The sequence below is a fragment of the Rhinolophus sinicus genome, chromosome 9, assembly GCF_057876585.1.
Source record: "Rhinolophus sinicus isolate RSI-liver-muscle chromosome 9, RSI-T2T, whole genome shotgun sequence".
NCBI classification, from domain to species: domain Eukaryota; kingdom Metazoa; phylum Chordata; class Mammalia; order Chiroptera; family Rhinolophidae; genus Rhinolophus; species Rhinolophus sinicus.
The window spans coordinates 26,314,715-26,332,952 of record NC_142509.1 but is presented as its reverse complement, the minus strand read 5'-3'; the positions used below and the strand labels follow the sequence as shown (position 1 = coordinate 26,332,952).

Here is an 18,238-nt window from a genome sequence, read left to right as displayed (position 1 = left end):
CTTGTTCCTGATCTTAATGAGAATGCTTCCAAAGTTTTCCAGATGTTTGCTGTTGTTTTCTGGTAAATGTCCTTTTTCAAGTTAAGGAAATTACTTTCTATTCTTGGATTGCCGAGATTTTGTCGCAAATACCGTGTTTCCCCGAAAATAAGACTTAGCCAGACAATCAGCTGTAATGCATCTTTTGGAGCAAACAGTAATTATAAGATATTATATTATTATATTATATTATATTATATTATATTATATTATATTATATTATATTATATTATATTATATCGTATTAAAGACCCGGTCTTATATTACAGTAAAATAAGACCAGGTCTTATATTAATTTTTGCTCCAAAAGACGCATGAGAAGCTGATTGTCCAGCTAGGTCTTATTTTTGGGGAAACACGGTAGGTACTGACATTTATCAAATGATTTCCCATATCTACTAAGATGAGATAGTCCTTTTTATCTCACTTTAGGGAACTGGATGAAAGCTTCTCTACACAATCTGAACGAGCTGGTTTTGTCTCAAGCATGGAACTTCCCCCTCGCTCACTTCCCCTGTCTCTTCTTTCTCCCTAAAACACAGACACTTTTCAAGGCCTGAGGAGCTGGACACTGGAGGAGGGTGAGGCATCAGAATAGAAATGATCTCCTTGTGCTGGGTCAGCGCTTTCCACCGGCCTGACTTCTGCTGCTGCTTCCTGTACTAACCCGGGGTTGGGGGTGGTGAGAGCAGCTCCCCCCTCTTGTTCCAGACATAGCCTGAGACATTCTGAGGTTGCGTTAAAATGCCGGTGGCAGACAGGCAGGGGGGTATCTTGAAGCCTTGCATTCCTCTCCAGGATGCCGGCGGAGGTGGGGTGCGGGGAAGCTGGGCCAGTGGGTGGTGGGGGAGGAATTTTTCGTGGGGAGGGAGTTGGTTCGGGGTGTGGGGAGAAGGTCTGGTTGCTAGGCAGAATCGGCAGAGATGAATCATGTTCTGGCGTGAGCTGGTTATTGGCTAAAATGCGCAGTTGTCCAAGTTTGTGGAATATTTTTGTTTGAGCTGGAAGGGAATATGGATTCATTGGGTCCAATCCCTCATTTTGCAGATAAACTGAAAATACAGAAAGGGAGAAAGGTTTGCCTAGGGAGTGAGGATGGATCTCTTCCCTCCTGGCTTTTTCCAGGCCCTCACTATAGGTGTGGGCTGGTGACCCAAAAAGCCTTCAGGAATGCTTCCTATATTGTATGCAGTGACTGTTCTAGGCATCAGAGATTTCATGGTGAATCCTCAGATGCACTCTCCCTGGGCAAGATAAATTCAGAGTGTTATGTGCTTCAAAGAAAACCAACAATGTGATGAGCCAGTGCGTAGTTATGGGTTTCTACTTAAGCCAGGCTGGACCAGGGGGTCTGTCTGGGGAGATGACATGTGAGGGAATACCTGAATGGAAAAGGCAGCCTTGGAAAGCTCTGGGAAGAGGGCTCCAAGTAGAGGGGCCAGCAAGTGCAAAGGCCCTGAGGTAGGAGTGAGCTTGGTGAGTTTGAGGGACAGCAGGGAATCCAGTGGCTGAGGGAAGTGAAAGGTGGGCAGAGCTTTGGAGGCCAGAGAGAAAGTCCATGGAAAGCTCTTGCTCTGCATATAGCAGAGGCATGATCTCCCTCTTGACTCCTCCTGTCCTGTGGCTGAACGAGCATTTAGTAAGCACCTATGGTGTGCCCAGCTGTCCTGTGCACCTGTCATCTCATCTCATTGTACAATAGCCCCTCTCCGGTTGTCCATCTGAGGAGGACAAATGAGAGAGGCCCACGCTTGTCCGGGACCACCCTGTGCAAGCATCCCTGATCTAGGCTCTCTCCCTGGAGGCCCTCAGCTCCGTGAGCTCGGCCAGAAAAGAATGCGCCTGCATGAGCAGATTGTCTTTTGGTTCAACTCTAGAGAAAAAAGAGTGGGAAAGGTCAAGAGAAGACTCGGATCCTGGCAGCCCCCCAAGAAGTCTTGCCAGGGAGCAGGGCCACGCTGTCCAGGGCCTTTGGGGTTGGAATGGATGAGCACCCCCTTGAAGGGAGATGGTCCTCAGGGGCCCTGCTGTTGTGGGAAAAACTGAATAAGATTCTGGGGCTGCACGGCAAATGGGACAGTGTGAGAAGCTCCCACAAAGCTCCTTTGCCCCAGTAGCCCGACAGATGCCTGGGATTCCACCATCAGTGATTTATTCACTGGTGATGAGCGCTGCTCTTGGCTCCTCTTTTTGTAAGATACAAATCTCCTTTGGCAAAAAGAGTGAGAAGAGGAAGTCTCGAACCTAACAGTGCGATACATTTTAGAGATTGTCAATGATAGGGGCCCCAGTGCTGGACAACTCTGAGGGGCCATCAGATTTAGAGCTCCCCATGAGATGGACAGAGACTTTTGTTGGTGAGGCGACACTGCTGCCCATCGCCTCCCTTTGCCTTATCCTGCTTTCTTTTCTTTTTTTGTTTGTTTTTTGTTTTGTTTTATTTATTTATTTAATTTTTAAAAACATTTTAAAATTAGTTTTAGGTGCACAAAACATTGTAATAGGAAAAAAAACATTGTAATGGTTAGACGTTTATCATTTATATCCCTCACACAGTGACAACCCCCCTCCCCGCATCCACTACCCCTCTGACATCGCACGCAGCCATTCCATTTCCACTGTCTCTATTCCTAATGCTGTACTCCACGTCTTGTTCAAATTTATATATACAAAATTGTAGTTGACCTTCATTATTGTTCAGCTTCAGCTTCAGGTGTACAGTGCAGTGATCAGGCATCTACATCATCCCTGAGGTGGTCTCCCTAACGAGACAAGTGTCCATAGTTATCCTGCTTTCTTAACTGCCCCTCCACACGTGTTGACCCCAGGAACCCTCCCGAATGAATACCCTGTGTGCTAATTTCCATCTGAGCGTTGGCTTCCTGAGGAATCTGCCCTGTCACGATGATGATGATGTTGATGGTAGTGATGGTGGTGGATGTATTATCAAGGGCTGCCATAACAAAATACCGCAGACTGTGTGGCTTAAACCATAGAAATTCCTTTTCTCACAGTTTTGGTGGCTGAAAGGCTAAGATCAAGGTTCTGATAGGGTTCAGTTTCTGGTGAGGGCTCTCTTCCTGGCTTGTAGATGTTTGCTTTGCCCTTACATGGCCGTTCCTCTGAGTGAGTGTGTGAGACCTTTCCTTAGAAGGTCTCACAATTATGACTTCCATTACCTCCTTAACTTTATTTCCCTCATAATCACCCTGTCTTCAAATACGATTACATTGAGGGGTGGGGCTTCAACATAGGGATTTTAGGGGGATACAATTTCGTCAATAGCAGGGATGATGGTGACAACGATGATGGTGATGACCACGATGGCGGCAGTGATGGTGATGGTGATGGTGGTGGTGTTGGCAGCAGTGATGGTGGTGATGGCGGCAGTGATGGTGGTGATGGCGGCAGTGATGGTGGTGGTGATGGTGATGGTGGTGGTGGTGGCGGCGATGGCGGCAGTGATGGTGGTGACAATGATAAGCATGACCATATTGAGGATGATTATGGTGATGATGGTAATGATGATGGTGGGGAGAGTGGGGATGGGGATGGTGGTGATAGCTAACATTTATTGAGTACTTACCACATGTCTGGCACTGTCCTATTTTTTTTTTAACTTCACGTTTGATCGTCCATTTAATCCTCACAACAATTCTATGACTCAGGAGGTAGTACGCTGCCGATTTTTCAGAAAGGGAAATCGAGGCTCAGAGAAGTTAAGTATCTGCTTCAAGTCACATGCAGAGACCATGGCAGAGCTGGGGTCAGAGCCCAAGCCCCCATGTCCCCATCCAAGATTGTTCCCTGATGTCCTGAGGTCCTGCTCAAAAGGAGCCAGTGACACAGGGCTGTGTGTGATATTTGGGTGGAGTGGGGTCCAGTGCAATCCTTTGACCCATTTCCTGAGGCCTCAGGGGCAGGAAGGGAGGCCCCTCGGACCTCTTTTGTACCAGCAGCACCAGGGCAGTAAGAGTTGTCCTCACCCCGGGTGCCTTTTGGAGTTATTCTGAGAGCTGGGCTTCTCTGAAGCGAAGCCAAGGGTGGGAGTATTTAACATGACATTTCCAAAGATAGCTGGGTGGGGATGGTACTGGTGGTATTTGAGGCTGGGCCTGGGGAATAGCTGTGCCCTGTGGTTGGCCACGCACTGTGGAGTGACTTTGCCTGTCAAGTTATGTGTGACAGAAGTTATGTCTGTGTGTCTCCTGCATGGGTGCAGTGAGACCACAGCTTTGTATGGTTTTGGAGGCCTTGCTGTGAGGACTGGTCCCATGGCAGACACCATAGGTTGGAAGCCCGGAGATTACAGTATTTAAAACATAGTAATAATAGTACTACTACTAGCGGTAGTAACAATAGTAATAATAGTAACAATCGGTACTGTAAGTAATAGTAATAATAATTATAATACCAATGCTAATAGTAATAATGATAACGGCAGTAATCATTATAGGGAGAAAAGAATAGTAGCCTTGGCCTAGAATCCTGCCTCCACCGTTTCCTGGCTGTGTGATCTTGGACACATTACTTTACCTTGTCATTTCTTCATCTGTAAAAAGGGATAATCATAGTATTTTCGGACTTCTGTGCGGAGTAAATGAGCTCATCTATACAACACCCAGCAACTATGCCTGGCAGAGTCAAGGCTGAAGTGTATACGTAATCATGACAACTGTCATAACAACAAATTCTTTTTATGTGCCACACGCTTTATGTGCATCATCTCATTTAATCTTCACATCAACCCTACCGGGTAGGCACTATTATTATTCCCATTTTGCAGATGAATAAACTGAGGCTTGGGGTGGTTAAAGGCTCTTATTCAAGGTCACACAAAGTGACCAGAGTTTGAACCCACGCTGTCTGATTCCAGCTCTCCAAGCTCACTCTGCTCTGTCCTGACGCTGCTTCCCTGTGTGGGGACAGTTTTCTCTGGGGAGGTTGCTTTTTAAGGGGTTGGCTGTTGTCATCTTGGAGGGTCGAGAAAGCAAGCAGACAGGCCAGAAAAAGCCATTGATGAGGGAGGTGCTCCACATCCATCTTCTGGTTGGGGCTGAAGCTCATCTCTGGGGACCCCCTAACTCTATTAAGACTCAGTGGGACGTAGAAATCTTCTGTCCTGTCACAAGGATGGATACAGAGTCTGCACTATTGCCTCAAGTTCAAGAGGATTAAATCATAAAGAAGTGCTCCCTCATTTGCTTGGCTTTTTAAGAAGACTCCATGATAGAGACAGCTAGTTTTGACAGGACAATGCTTAATGTGAGGTTCTAAAACCGTGCCTTTGGGTATGGCCCCAAGTGGCCAAAATCCAGGAATCACATCTAGGAAAAGTTAGAGACGTGGTCAGAGCAGCTGTGATGTGGTGCTTTGAAGGGGGTAGGAGGTGGGCAGAGCATCTCAGCCAGAGCTTGCCTACCACTTCTTAGCGGTGTCATCAGGGACAAGTCATTTCATCTCTCTATAACTCTATTTTGCATCTATCCATCCATCTATCCACCTACCCACCCACCCACGCACCCACAGATCTCTCTATCCACTTCCCATCTATGTATCCATCCATCCACCCACCCACCCATCCATCCACTCACACACCCCTCCATCCATCCACCCTTCTATTCATTCACCCACCCATCCATTGACCCACCCAACCATCTATCTATCCCCTTACCCACAAATCCATTCATCTAATAAGCATTCATGGAGCCCCTAGTAAGTCAAGAACTACACCAGGTGCTGGGTTCCACAATTATGATATTGCTGTGAAAACAACATACACAGTCATCAATAGAAGACTAAATTATAGACCATCACACATGGAACACTGTGTAGCTGTTAATAAGAAAGAGACAGGTCAATAGGAACTGATGTGGGGAAATACGTTCAAGAGGAAAATAAAAAGATGCAGAAGTCTGGGGAGTACGAGATCGGAGAATTCAGTTTGTGAACTTGCCACCATGTGCTACGTTGGCAGCACTGTGCTAACAGCTCGGTAAGGTTTCATAACCTTGGTATATCAGTGTCTCACAGCTGCGTTCGTGTTGACGTGTGGCGGGGTCTTGCTGAGAGGCGTTCATTATTGTCATGTGTTTTTGTGTGTCGTCGTGAGAATGTCTGAGCTTGAATTAGAGCAACGAACAAACATTAAACTTCATGTTAAACTTGGCAAGAGTGGAAGTGAAATCAGGGACATGTTAGTCCAAGTTTAGGGAGTTAATGTTATAAAGAAAACGGCAGTGTACAAGTGGATTAAACATTTTTCTGAGGGGAGAGAACGCGTCACTGATGAAGAGAGGTCAGGGCGGCCAGTAACGAGCAGAACTGATGAAAACATTGCAAAAATTCATAGAATTGTGCGTCAAAATCGTAGGCTGTCTGTGAGAACCATAGCACACCAAGTAAACATCGATAGAGAAACAGTTAGGAAAACCTTAACTGAAAATCTTGGCATGAGAAAGGTGTGCAAAAATGGTCCCAAAGGAGCTCTTGCATCACAACAATGCACCAGCCCACATGGCACTGTCTGTGAGGGAGTTTTTAGCCAGTAAACAAATCACTGTATTGGAGCATCCTCCCTACTCACCTGATCTGGCCCCCAGTGACTTCTTTCTTTACCTGAAGAGAAAGGAAATATTGAAAGGAAGACATTTTGATGACATTCAGGACATCTAGGGTAATACAATGACAGCTCTGATGGCCGTTCCAGAAAAAAAGTTCCAAAATTGCTTTGAAGGGTAGACTAGGTGCTGGCATCAGTGCATAGCTTCCCAAGGGGAGTAATTCGAAGGTGACCGTAGTGATATTCAGCAATGAGGTATGTAGCACTTTTTCTGGGATGAGTTCATGAACTTAATTGTCAGGCATGCTACCATTTGTAAAAAGGAAAAAGGACAGTCTATGTAAACATATGTATACTTGGATATGCCTAGAAACTCTCTGGAAGGACATGTAAGAAACAAGTATCAGAGATTGCCTGTGAGGAAGGAGACTGGGGAATGAGTAGGGGTGGCAAGGAAACTTATATATCACACTGTTCCCTTTTAGGCTGTTTGAATTTTTTCTTAGTAGTGTGTTACCTGTTTAAAATTGAAAAAAAATAATTTACATTAAAAAAAGAAGACTCAGTCTCTGGGTAATGACATACAAAGATAAGAAAACAGCATAGTACAATGCTGTCCATGATATGTATGTGATTAGGGAAGAACAGGGGACTGTGGAATTTGAGAGGGGTACCTGGTTTAGCCTGGAGGAATCAGGGAAGGCTTCCCGGAGGAAGTGATGCCTGCGAGGAGGCTCCCAGGCTGAGTGGAGGTTAAGGGAAGGTGCCTGGCGAGGGCATTCCTGGCAGGAGAAACAGCATGAGCAAAGGCCTGTAGTTACATTGGAAGCTCCCGGGGAGCTTTTCAAAACCACCAGTGCCCCGGCCCCACCCCTAGGGCATTGGATTTAATTGGACATCCGGATGAAATGGGGCTCCTTGATGTGTCTGATGCACGGCCAGTGTGAGGACCGTGGTGCGTGGTGGTGAGCTGGCCAAATGAATGAATCAGGGCTCCTTCTGTGTTGGCTGCTATTCGTGCGAATGCTCAGTGCACAGATGAGCCTCTGATGTGAGGTTTGCATCCGTGGGATGTTCTGCCTGGAGGAAATGAGGTGGGAGAAGCCTGGGCCTCACGCAGCCCAAGTGAGAGGGCCTGAGAGTCAGTTGACCGCTTGAGCCACGTTCCTCATTTGAAAAAAACCTCAGTGGGCTGTTACGAGAACTAACAGGGTTACAGATGGAAGGGCCTGGCACAGGGCATGGCGCGTGATGGACAGCCGTAACTCGTGTGTCGAGATCGCCATGGCAGGGTTTACTTGGTGATGCTGAGACCTCCTTGGAGACCCTATAAACCCTGGACTTGAGCTCATTGAAGGGTACACAATGCCCTCGTGTGGTTAAAACTAGACTTGTCTGGGAAAAGGCATGTCTTTAAAGTAAAATTCAAAACAACAACAAAAAACCCAATTCATTTCTTTTAGCTGCACAACCACCTATTTTGAGGTTTGGGCTGTTCTGGTAATATTGCTCTGGCTGTATATGAGAAGCTTCTGATGTGTAGCTAGAACTCAGCTTCAACTTTCAGAGGATGTTGACCAGGACAAAACCATCTCATTTTTTAAAAAAATCACAAAGAAGAGTGATGGGGAATTGCAGTGTTACCACAGGTGATAATGAAGGGAAACAGAACAGCACATCCTAGAGGGACGATGAATTAGATAGAACGTGCCACCCAGGACAATTTGACATGGTTCCGTCCAGGGGCTCTAATTTGAGATGATAAAGGTCCTGTGGTTTCTAGGCTGCAGAGGGAATGGTCTTTGAAGTTCTGTGCCCTTCCCCACAACCCAGAGGATTTTTAAATACACACACACACACACACACACACACACACACACACACATATATATATTTTTTTTAAACAAAGGAGGTATGGTTAAGAGGCAGCCAGCCTATGCCCAAACAAAAACCACCATCAAAAAAGACAAACACGTCTTACTTTGGGAGAGTTCAAAGAGATCTGAAACGTAACTGTTATTTCAGTATTATGTTTTCACTAGGAACTTGGGCCTCCTTTGGTGGGATTTTAGCTGGTGCATGACTGTGGGTACCTCAGAAAGGTACACCCTGCCCTCTACCCTGGTGGGGAAGACGACACACGCACCTTGGAGCACACTGGGCAGTGAAGTCTGCCCACAGAGGGGACAGTGATTAGAAGGGCTGATATTCGTGTCTGTGCCAGGGATGGGTATTTCCAACATCAGTTCACCATGCACGGACAGCTCAGAATGAACTGTGTGAAGGTCACACCTGTGCATGATACAGAAGGGGCCCAAAGAAGTTTCTGCCTATGGCTTGGCTCATCCGCCACCACACAAGTTGGAATCACCTGCCCAGACCTAAAGCTGACCCCAGGGCCTAGAAATCTATATTTTAAACTCATCCCCTAGGTGCTCTTTACCTATGGCCCACAGCTTTAGGGTATTGTCTAAGTCAGCACTTGTCAGGTTTTAGGATTTCACAGACCAGTGAAATTACAAACGAATTTTCGTTCTCATGAAGAGTTGTCCATCCGTTATTCTGCAAAGAGCAACGAAACATGATGGCCATCAACTTTCACCTTAACTCATTTCACGAAACATGACATGCACTTGGCTTTGTGAAAATCTCCATAGTCTTTACTGCCCAGTTTGCTCAGAAAGGTGCATGTGTCATCCTTGTCCAGCAGGGGGGACACCAAAGGACCTTGGGCAGCACTTTGGGGTGAGTGAGGGATCCAAGAGACAAGGCTTAGCAGAGAAAAATGTTGTCTTGCGTTCTTTTATTTACTGTATATATGCAGGTGTGTTTTATATACAATGCTTGGTTCTAGCAAAGAATCTTACAAAGGCATTCTATTGGTAATCTTCCCCCAAACAGATTCAGGTAAAACAGACCTTTGTGCCCTTCACAGACGACCAAAGCTGGGGACTTCATTACTGATTTCAGTTTGAGGCCATACACACGATTCAGAATATACATAGCTGGGTTAAGGGGATAGAAGCGGGTTGAAAGAAACCACAGGACTCACAATGACACTGTGTATCTTGCTTGCATTAGGGCCACAGTGTGAACAGCAAACGTGAGAGTCGCATAGCTCTTTCACTGTAGTGTGAGGGGCTTCGGAAATCTATGGTGACTGCACGGCGGGTGGGCAAGCAGCCGATGTGCCCAGCTGGAAGCTTCGCCAAGGGCTCACTTCTCCGCCTCTCCTTTCTTAGGTTCTTGTTTCAGTTTGTAATCAGCCAGGGCAGCCTTGATCGCATCTTCAGCCAGCACTGGAAGGCAGGGGAGGAAAGACAGCCTAAGTTTCCAGACACAGAAGTAATCTTAGGAATGGAGTCTTTTAAGAGCTGAGGGCAGCGGTGCTGGGCCAGGCTTAACAGTCACCTAGCCAGGGTGCTGGGGTGAGCAGCAAGCCTGGACACCAGCCAGCCATTTCCTGAGCCAGATTCTTCCTGTGCTGGCTTTGGACACAGACTGGGGTTAAATACCTGGGACTCTACTTCTTTAGCCTCTTGGAATCTACTTTCTTTCCTGTAAAGTTGGACAAGCATGCTTTTCTTGCTGGGATTGTATGAGGACTTACATAATGTGTCTGACACATAGTAGGGACACATTTATTAACTCTCATCTGCTCACATGAAAGTCTGGAGTAAATGTATGAGATGTGATCAAACAATATGGTGGATATCTAAATAAAAAAACTTATTAAAGACACATTGCCATTAATCCCCCTCAAAATACACCCCCTCGCTTCGAACACACTTACCCCATCGTTCTTGCCACTTTCTGAAGCAGTTCTGGAAGTCCTCTTTCGTGAGTGTCTTTAGTTGTGCTATCGCGGCTGCCTCGATGTCCTGAATCTATTCAACACATTTACCTTTCATGGTCATTTTGACTTTGGGGATGAGCCAGAAGTCACACGGTGCCAAACCTGGTGACTAAGGTAGACAGGACACACTATAATGTTTTTATTTGACAGAAATTGCTGAATACCAGAAGTGATGTGTAACACAGAGCATTGTCATGATGGATGATTTACGGCACACTTTAAAACACACCTTCTCTCAACTGTAGTTCACAGCCAACTGACTGCACCAAACAAGCTGAAGCTTGTCACCCACTGTCACTAAGGTTCGATGTGCCACTTCCCGTACTGAAGATCCCTGCCTTTCTGCTGGATGGCACTTGGCAGCAGCACTCGCTGTATTTGTTGATCAGAATGGAAAGGCTCCATGTCACACACCACTTCTGGTACGGCAATTTCTGTCAAATAAAAACATTATAGTGTGTCCTGTCTACCTTAGTCACCGGGTTTGGCACCGTGTGACTTCTGGCTCTTCCCCAAAGTCAAAATGACCATGAAAGGTAAATGTGTTGAATAGATTCAGGACATCGAGGCAGCCATGACAGCACAACTAAAGACACTCACGAAAGAGGACTTCCAGAACTGCTTCAGAAAGTGGCAAGAACGATGGGATAAGTGTGTTCGAAGTGAGGGGGGTTAATGGCAATGTGCCTTTTACTGTAATAGTTTTTTAAACATAAACATTTACCATGTTGTCTGATCACACCTCATGGCGGATGTTGATTAAGCTGCTGACGTAACGTGGGCCATGTCATTTGTTGATGGGATGGTGTCTGCCACATCACCCTCTAAGAACCCAAAGTTTGAAAATTTACTTTGGAATCGATATTAAAAGTGAGGCTACGGGGGGAAATAAAAATGGAGAGAGCTGGAATGACCGCAGAAAGCAAGCAAACAGCAGAGAGCCTCAGCTCAAGGTTTCAGCACCCAGAGGCCGAATGAAACAGCTGGCGTTTTTCTGAAGCTTTGTGCAAATGTTTACAAGCAATGGCCTTTATTCATGGGTACTTGAAATTCCAGTGCTAGTGCAAAGAACTCGGGTCTTAGCAGACTTCTTGAGGATTGCGTCAGTGCGTCCCTGTCCCAGCACGCCCTTCTCCTGTGAGTCTTACCTTGGCAAGAGACCTGGCTCTCAGCTGATTTTTAACTACTTTGGTCAGTAAATCTCCACCGATATGTTACGGCTGCTGTTTGTCATTCCCTCCTTTCCCAAGAAGGTTGAGAGAAGATGGAAATAGCTTTAGATTTAAGACAGACTGATCTGGAAAGCCAAGTGTCAGTCTTAAGGCATCTGGGCTTTCTCCTCCGACAGTGCGGAGGGGAAGACTGCATAGCTGGGCTTAGTCATTCCACATACACAGACGCGACCCCAACAGCAACAGCATGTGGACAGGAAGTGATGAAATAACAGAAACACACCACGAATAAGGTTATGGTGAAATCTGAATTTTCTCCTCTGCTGCTCTTTAGTTTACTACCATGGGGTGGGAACAGCAGATTCTGGAATCAAAGATTGGGGCTTAGATCCTGGCTCTCCCACTTTGAAGCCATCTGACTGGGGTGCTTTAACACGAACCCCCGTTTCCCCATCTGTAAAGGAGAGGTAATTTACACCTTCTGTAGCCTGGAGGGCATTTCTGAGGTTTGGAAACGATGCCAGGAAGTGCTCAGCACGACGCCTGGCACACTCCACCTCCTGTAGGACTCGCCTGGAATTGGCTGCAAGACCACAGGGCTTGAGCCCTCTGACCGTTATAAGGCGGACTCCGTGACCACAAGGGACACATCATTACTCTGTCACAAATGCAAGCTGACGCCATTACAAACTTCTTCCCAACTGTCCAAGCTCGCTGGCATTCTGGAGAGCAGAGTACTTACTGGAGCAGTGCAGTTTCACAGGAGGAAGGCAGAGTTCCTTGGCGATATCTGTGTTTTTGATTGTCAAGGCTTCCTCTACCTGAGAGGCACATGGGACAGAGAAGCAGTGTTAGTGGCGCTCTTTCTGGACGGACAGCAATACCAAGGGAAAATCAAAGAGGCTCTCAGGACAGGCTTTCTGTTACTAACCCCACACAAAGGACCGAGGACCTTCTGAGGAACCCCACTTGCATGTCAAGCCTGCAGCCTGGATTCTCAGGCACGAAGTATACACACCTGCATTGCTTGGCTGGGGTAAACAAGGCTGGTGAAGACACGTCTATAAGCTGGGAGAACCTGTGAGAAGTCTCTTAAGGGTCTGCTTTTATTTTTGTTGAAAGCAGTGATTTCCTATGCTGGTTTTATGACTATCAGCTTCTCCGATGTCCTTACAGCAAATGTTCAGAATAAGTCCCGTCAACTAGAAGTGCTGAATGGCACCAGGAGAGGTGTCAGACAGGCTGGTGGCACTCGGGCACTCTGGAAGTGGCACAGATAGGTCTTGGGATGAGAGCTCTCTTTAGGCTCAGCCTCTGCTGAAAGGAGACTCGTTCCTCCAGACTGAAAATGATGCTGGTCAAGAGCCCGAAGTCCTAACAGGAGGCAGGCAGTTCCTTGTCCACGTGGAACCGGGGCCCACTGCCTGAGGGGAAGCCAAATTTCCCCATCTGTCCCCCAATTTCCCAATTCCTCTAACTCCACTGAATTATGATTTAAGTTCTGTTCCTCGAAACTCAGATGGGAGGATCTCAAGGTCAAAGAAAAGACTTTCTTCCCCCATTTTCTGATCACAACCCATAGCCCCCTAAATATTGAGACCTGGGAGCACAGGTGCTTTGTCTCTTCATTTCCCCTTTCCCTGAGGCCAGTTCTTGACAAGTCTGTCAGAGGCATCTCCTGCCAGAACTGTGGTCAGGTCTATGCTTCCGTGGCCCGGAGAAGCTTGCCAACCAGAGGCCCCAGGCCACAGGAAGCAGGTGGCATGTGGAGCACGGCTTTGCTGTATAGCTGTCCAGCTCCCCAAGCATGTATCTCCATGACTCTGCTCCCCTGGGAACACAAAGATGAGTACCGTGCAGTTTGGCTTTTCTAAGAGGTTTTAATGACGACTAGATTTTAGAAAGTCCAGCTCGTCACTGGGCTTGGGACCTTCTACTTCTGCAGCTGCTAGGGAAAAAAGCTTCGACAGATAAAAAAGATGGAAAAGCTGTTTCACCCTATCTTATCACCACTCTCAGAGGGCCTGTGACCAGCCATCTGGATCATTGTTTTGATGTGTTTGTTCGCTTTTCCCCTACCATCACTGTGTTTTCAATTCTTCAATCTCTCTTTTTGCACAGGCCAGTTTGTTATTTCATGAATCCTTGTAAGCTACCTGCAATCCTTCCTGAAGCATGATGGAAATAAACAAGAAGAACCACCCTCAATGCCTCCTGACCTGACTGAGACTCCTAAGAAATTATAACAACGTGAGCAACCTTGGAGAAAACCAAGGATTTCTTTTCAGCTTTATATTTTGTTAGATGGAGAGGTGAGGACCATTTTTTCTTTTTAATTAAAAATAAAACCACCAAAACCCCTAAACAAATAAAAATGCTCAACAACAACATAAACAAAACGAAACAAAACCCCCAAACTAAAAAACATTTAACAAAATTATCCACAATTCCCAAGGTGGAGAAAAATTTAATCAAGATCTGGGTAGGAGAAAGTTAAAAATTTTTAGAATATTTAGCAAAAAAATCATAGTTCCTTTTTCCCCCCCACTCACTAGACACTTCCCTTAACTGAGAGCCAGGTTTGTGAAGAATGTTATTTAATTCTGTCAGATTTGCAAGCAAGCTTACCGTCTTCCCTTTCACCCATTCAGTGGCTAAGGAGCTGGAGGCAATTGCAGAACCACAACCAAATGTTTTAAACCTGGCATCCACGATCTTCCCCTTTTCATCCACTTGAATCTAGAAAAGAGACAGGTGTTAGGCCACCCTGTAGAACTCGGCACTCATGGAGGGTCACTGGGGCTGTCCCCAGGAGCTCTGGTCTTCCTTTCTACACTTAAGTTTTGGCATTAATTACTGAGTTTGCTTTGTTTCGAAGAATTCAGTGATGAAAAGTTAAACGTAGGAACAATTATACAGAATTATATAGGCCTAGCTGGTAATGATCAGTGGAAGAATAGGCCCTCTCACCCCGTTGTTTTGTTTTGTTTTTTTCCCCAACCCTAGCCTGCTTTTTGGCTATGAAGTTCTACTGGTGGCTGCTGGGTCCATTTGCCTCTTAAAACACAGGGAGGATCTGCACTAAAGGTCTCTGGTTAATGCTTTTTTTCTTGAGAGCCCAGTTGCATTTAGTGGTTCCCTCCTGCCTTGTTTCTGTTTTCTACAACACGCATCAAGACTTTGGCAAATGGCCCACCCACCATGATGAAGCAGATCGTGGATATAGCTACCGTTTACCCAGAGTGCCAGTCAGGCCTTCCTGTTGTCTCCAAGTTGGAGGAGGTTTGATTTATTGCATTTCTTATCTCATTGGGGATTGCTAACTCAACGGTTGTGGTTTTCCTTTGGTCAGTAAAATTCACAAAACTTTTTCCTTAGCTGAATTTGGAATTTAAGCTGATTCAGTGAGTAGAAAGGTGAGATTAGTTCACTATATCAGAAAGGGTCAGCATAGTACACTAACAGGAGAACTATGATTCGGGCTCCCGCTCTAATCATTTATAACACTGACTCATCCCATCTCACAGGAACCAAAATGCTGACCAGATGAAACGATATATGTGCAAATGCTTGCAAACTATGAAGCACTGTATAAACACTGGGATTACCAATTACTAACATTAAAAATGAAAACCAGCTCTACCTGCAATTTCATTACATCACCACACGCTGGAGCCCCCACTAATCCAGTTCCAACGTTTTTAGATGTCTTGTCAAGAGACCCCACGTTTCTAGGATTTTCATAATGATCAACAACCTGAAATGAGAGGGTTAAGAGAAATCATGATCACTTTTCTGGCGCTGATTCAACCTGATGGGAAGCTCCGTGAAGTCAGGAACCTGAACTTGGCAGGTGATCACCGAATACCAAATATCACCTGGGTAGGAAGGCTTACACTCATGTCAGTGAGAACCATTTGTGATCCAGAGATTTGAGAAAAATCAGCCAAATCACGCCTTCGTTCCATAGGGTTTTTCACCACATATACTTAGTTGACCTTTACCCACCAAAGTCGCCAGATTTGGGCTCAAACATTTTTATTGTTTCCAAATAAAATCCATTCTTAGTGGACAATGATTACTATTAAAACAGTCTAAAAATACCTATGGTCCATAAATTGAAGGCTTTCCCAGGAGCCTCAAGAAGGCTGTTACAGGGGAACAATGCTATGGAACGTGTCCATTTCTGTATGACGATAAAAAATCAGTTCCATCACCGTTTCAGGGTCCTGAAATCGCCCCGGTGCGGCAGCGCACCCTGGTGGCTGGAAGGGCTGCCAGCCCGAATTGAGTCAGAATGTACCGTCAACAAGACACACCCCTGGGTGGGGGAGGAGCAAGGTCCTTGGCAATGGGCTGAAGCCAGGCAGAATCAAGATCTATTCAAACTGGCATACCGAAGTCTTTAATAACCTTGAGATTTGTTTACCAGTTAACCGTACGTATACCGATCTTCCAGTCCCCTCCCTCCACCAAGCCAACCGCAGATGTTGGCGCCAAGCTCAAGGACCTCCAAGATAATATCCCATCTGGACTTTTGCCTCGTGTTGATTTACTGCATTCTTTAGTTAGTCGTCTCGAGTGCGCGAGTCTCACGTCTAAAGGACTTTACGCCCCCGGAAGGCCAGGGCTGCAAAGTACGCACCTATCTCAACCCCTCCCCCAAAACAAAACGAAAATAAAAAACATGATTGTTGGTCACGTGTCTGACTCCACTTGGAGGCTACGAACTCCTGCAAGAATAACAACAGCGGCACCATAAATGGTCTCCGTGTGCCGGGCACCACGCAGACGACTCCCGAGCATTATTTCGTATAGGGGGATGCTAACATAGCTATTTTACAAATGGGGAAACAAGTTCAGCGGAGAGCAGTGACTTGCCCAAGGTCGCTTGGCCAGGGCGGTGGCCTGGCTGAAGCCAGAGCCCGCCGGTGTCGGGGAGAGGGTGTGGGTGTGCGTGCGTGTGTGTCAGGCTGGCAAGTCCTAACAGGACCCTCCTTCCTGGGCTGTCGGCATGTTTAAGGCTGGAATGACGGACATCGCAGCTAACGGCGCGGCCCTCGGGCACTTATTTGTTTACATGCGCAGTTAGTGTCACTGCTCGAGGGAAAGTTAGTTGAGGCAGACTCGTGCGAGGGGGCGGGTCCTCCATCCCCGGCCAGGCGCCGTCACTACCCCGGCCCATAATGGGGGCTCCCCGGGCAGCGCAGAATCCCACGGCCACTCCTCCCTAGGCTGGACCTCCGTCGGGCAACGGCACACTTGGGTTCTTTCTGTGGTCCTCGCACTCCCACCCCCAGATCGGTGCGGAGTCCGCGCAGCCCCTCGCCCGCTCCTACCTTCTTGTGATAGAGCCGGGCCGGAGCTGACAGCTCCCGGGTCGGCAGTCGGGGGCTCCGGAGCAACAGCGCTGACGCAGCCCGCCTCAGGCGGCCAGCTCCAGCCGCCGCCATCTTGCGGGTTTGCGCCTGCGCAGGCCAAACGCGAAACTAAGGGCAGAGGCGCTCCGGCGAGTCGGCTCCCCGCTAGGAGCGCGCGCGCCCTTACGTCACCGCAACTTCGCGCCTGCGCCCTCCCTCTCCGTGCACGTGTCAGCGCTTTGGCCCCGCCTTGACCACGCCCTTTGGGGCGGGCGGGGCTCGGAGCGGGAAGGTCTGAAGTCGTAGGAGGGATTGTTCTCCGTGCAGCGTTGGGATCCAAGAGAGCTTGGGCTGTAGTGCGGCGCCCAAGTTTGCGTTCATAAAGCCCGCTGCCGGAATGCGGCGCATAGGATCAGCCAGTCCACCTTTCTTAACCTTGATTTGCAGCTAAGGACGTTGAGGTTCAGAGTGGTTTAGCAACTTGTCCACGGTTGCTCAGAGAGATTCATTTGGGATTCGGATTCGGACAATGGCGAGTTAGAATCCCGGTACCGCTTCTTCCTGGTTGTGACCCTAGGCAAACGACATCAGCTCTTTTAGCCTGTATCTTCTCTTTTTACTACGTAATTCAAGGACAATTCTTTCATGAATAAATATGCGTTGAGTACCTACCATGTGTCAAGGCGCTATATAGTAGGCTTTGGGGATCCAACGGAAAGAAAAAGACATACTTCCTGCCTCATTAAGCTCGCTAATGAAGGAGAAAGACAATAAATAAACACGCCAGTACTTCCCTACCTCAAAAATGGGAATCTTAATTGAGAAGGAAACGAACACCATGTCCTGATTTTTAAAAAACGTATGTACCTATGTTTATGCCTGTATCTACTATATAAACAGTAAACTCCCAACTTATTTGACAATGCCTGGCAACTGAGAGTTTCTAATTAAATGCTTAGTAATGCAATTTATTAATATCGGTTTGCAGAATATGATCTTATAAAAAGAAAACGCAGACGTGTAGGTAACGCCCACTAGGCACCAGGCAGTAAGTAACATGATGGGGAGGAATTTCTTTGGGACATGGGTTTTTCTCAAGAATGGGGAAATCGATCCCCGAGGGCTTGGAGTTTTCTCTGCGTTTCAGTATCAGTTGATGACAGACTTGAACCACGCTCCAGGTCAGAGAGTAGGCAGTAAGGAAAGCATTTATTCCCAGAATCATTTTTGACCTTCTCAAGATGGCGCC

General features: G+C 46.9%; 1 protein-coding gene across 1 annotated transcript; it reads right to left on the bottom strand.

The window, feature by feature from the left end:
• Positions 1 to 9,389: 9,389 nt before the first annotated feature.
• Positions 9,390 to 17,155, bottom strand: ISCU (iron-sulfur cluster assembly enzyme). Its single transcript, XM_019757515.3, has 5 exons — positions 16,969 to 17,155; positions 15,273 to 15,386; positions 14,258 to 14,368; positions 12,372 to 12,450; positions 9,390 to 9,900 (listed from the first exon to the last, which is right to left on the bottom strand). The coding sequence occupies exons 1-5, from the start codon at positions 17,080 to 17,082 to the stop codon at positions 9,818 to 9,820; spliced, it is 501 nt and encodes a 166-aa protein (XP_019613074.1). The 5' UTR covers positions 17,083 to 17,155; the 3' UTR covers positions 9,390 to 9,817.
• Between the last annotated feature and the right edge of the window lie 1,083 nt (positions 17,156 to 18,238).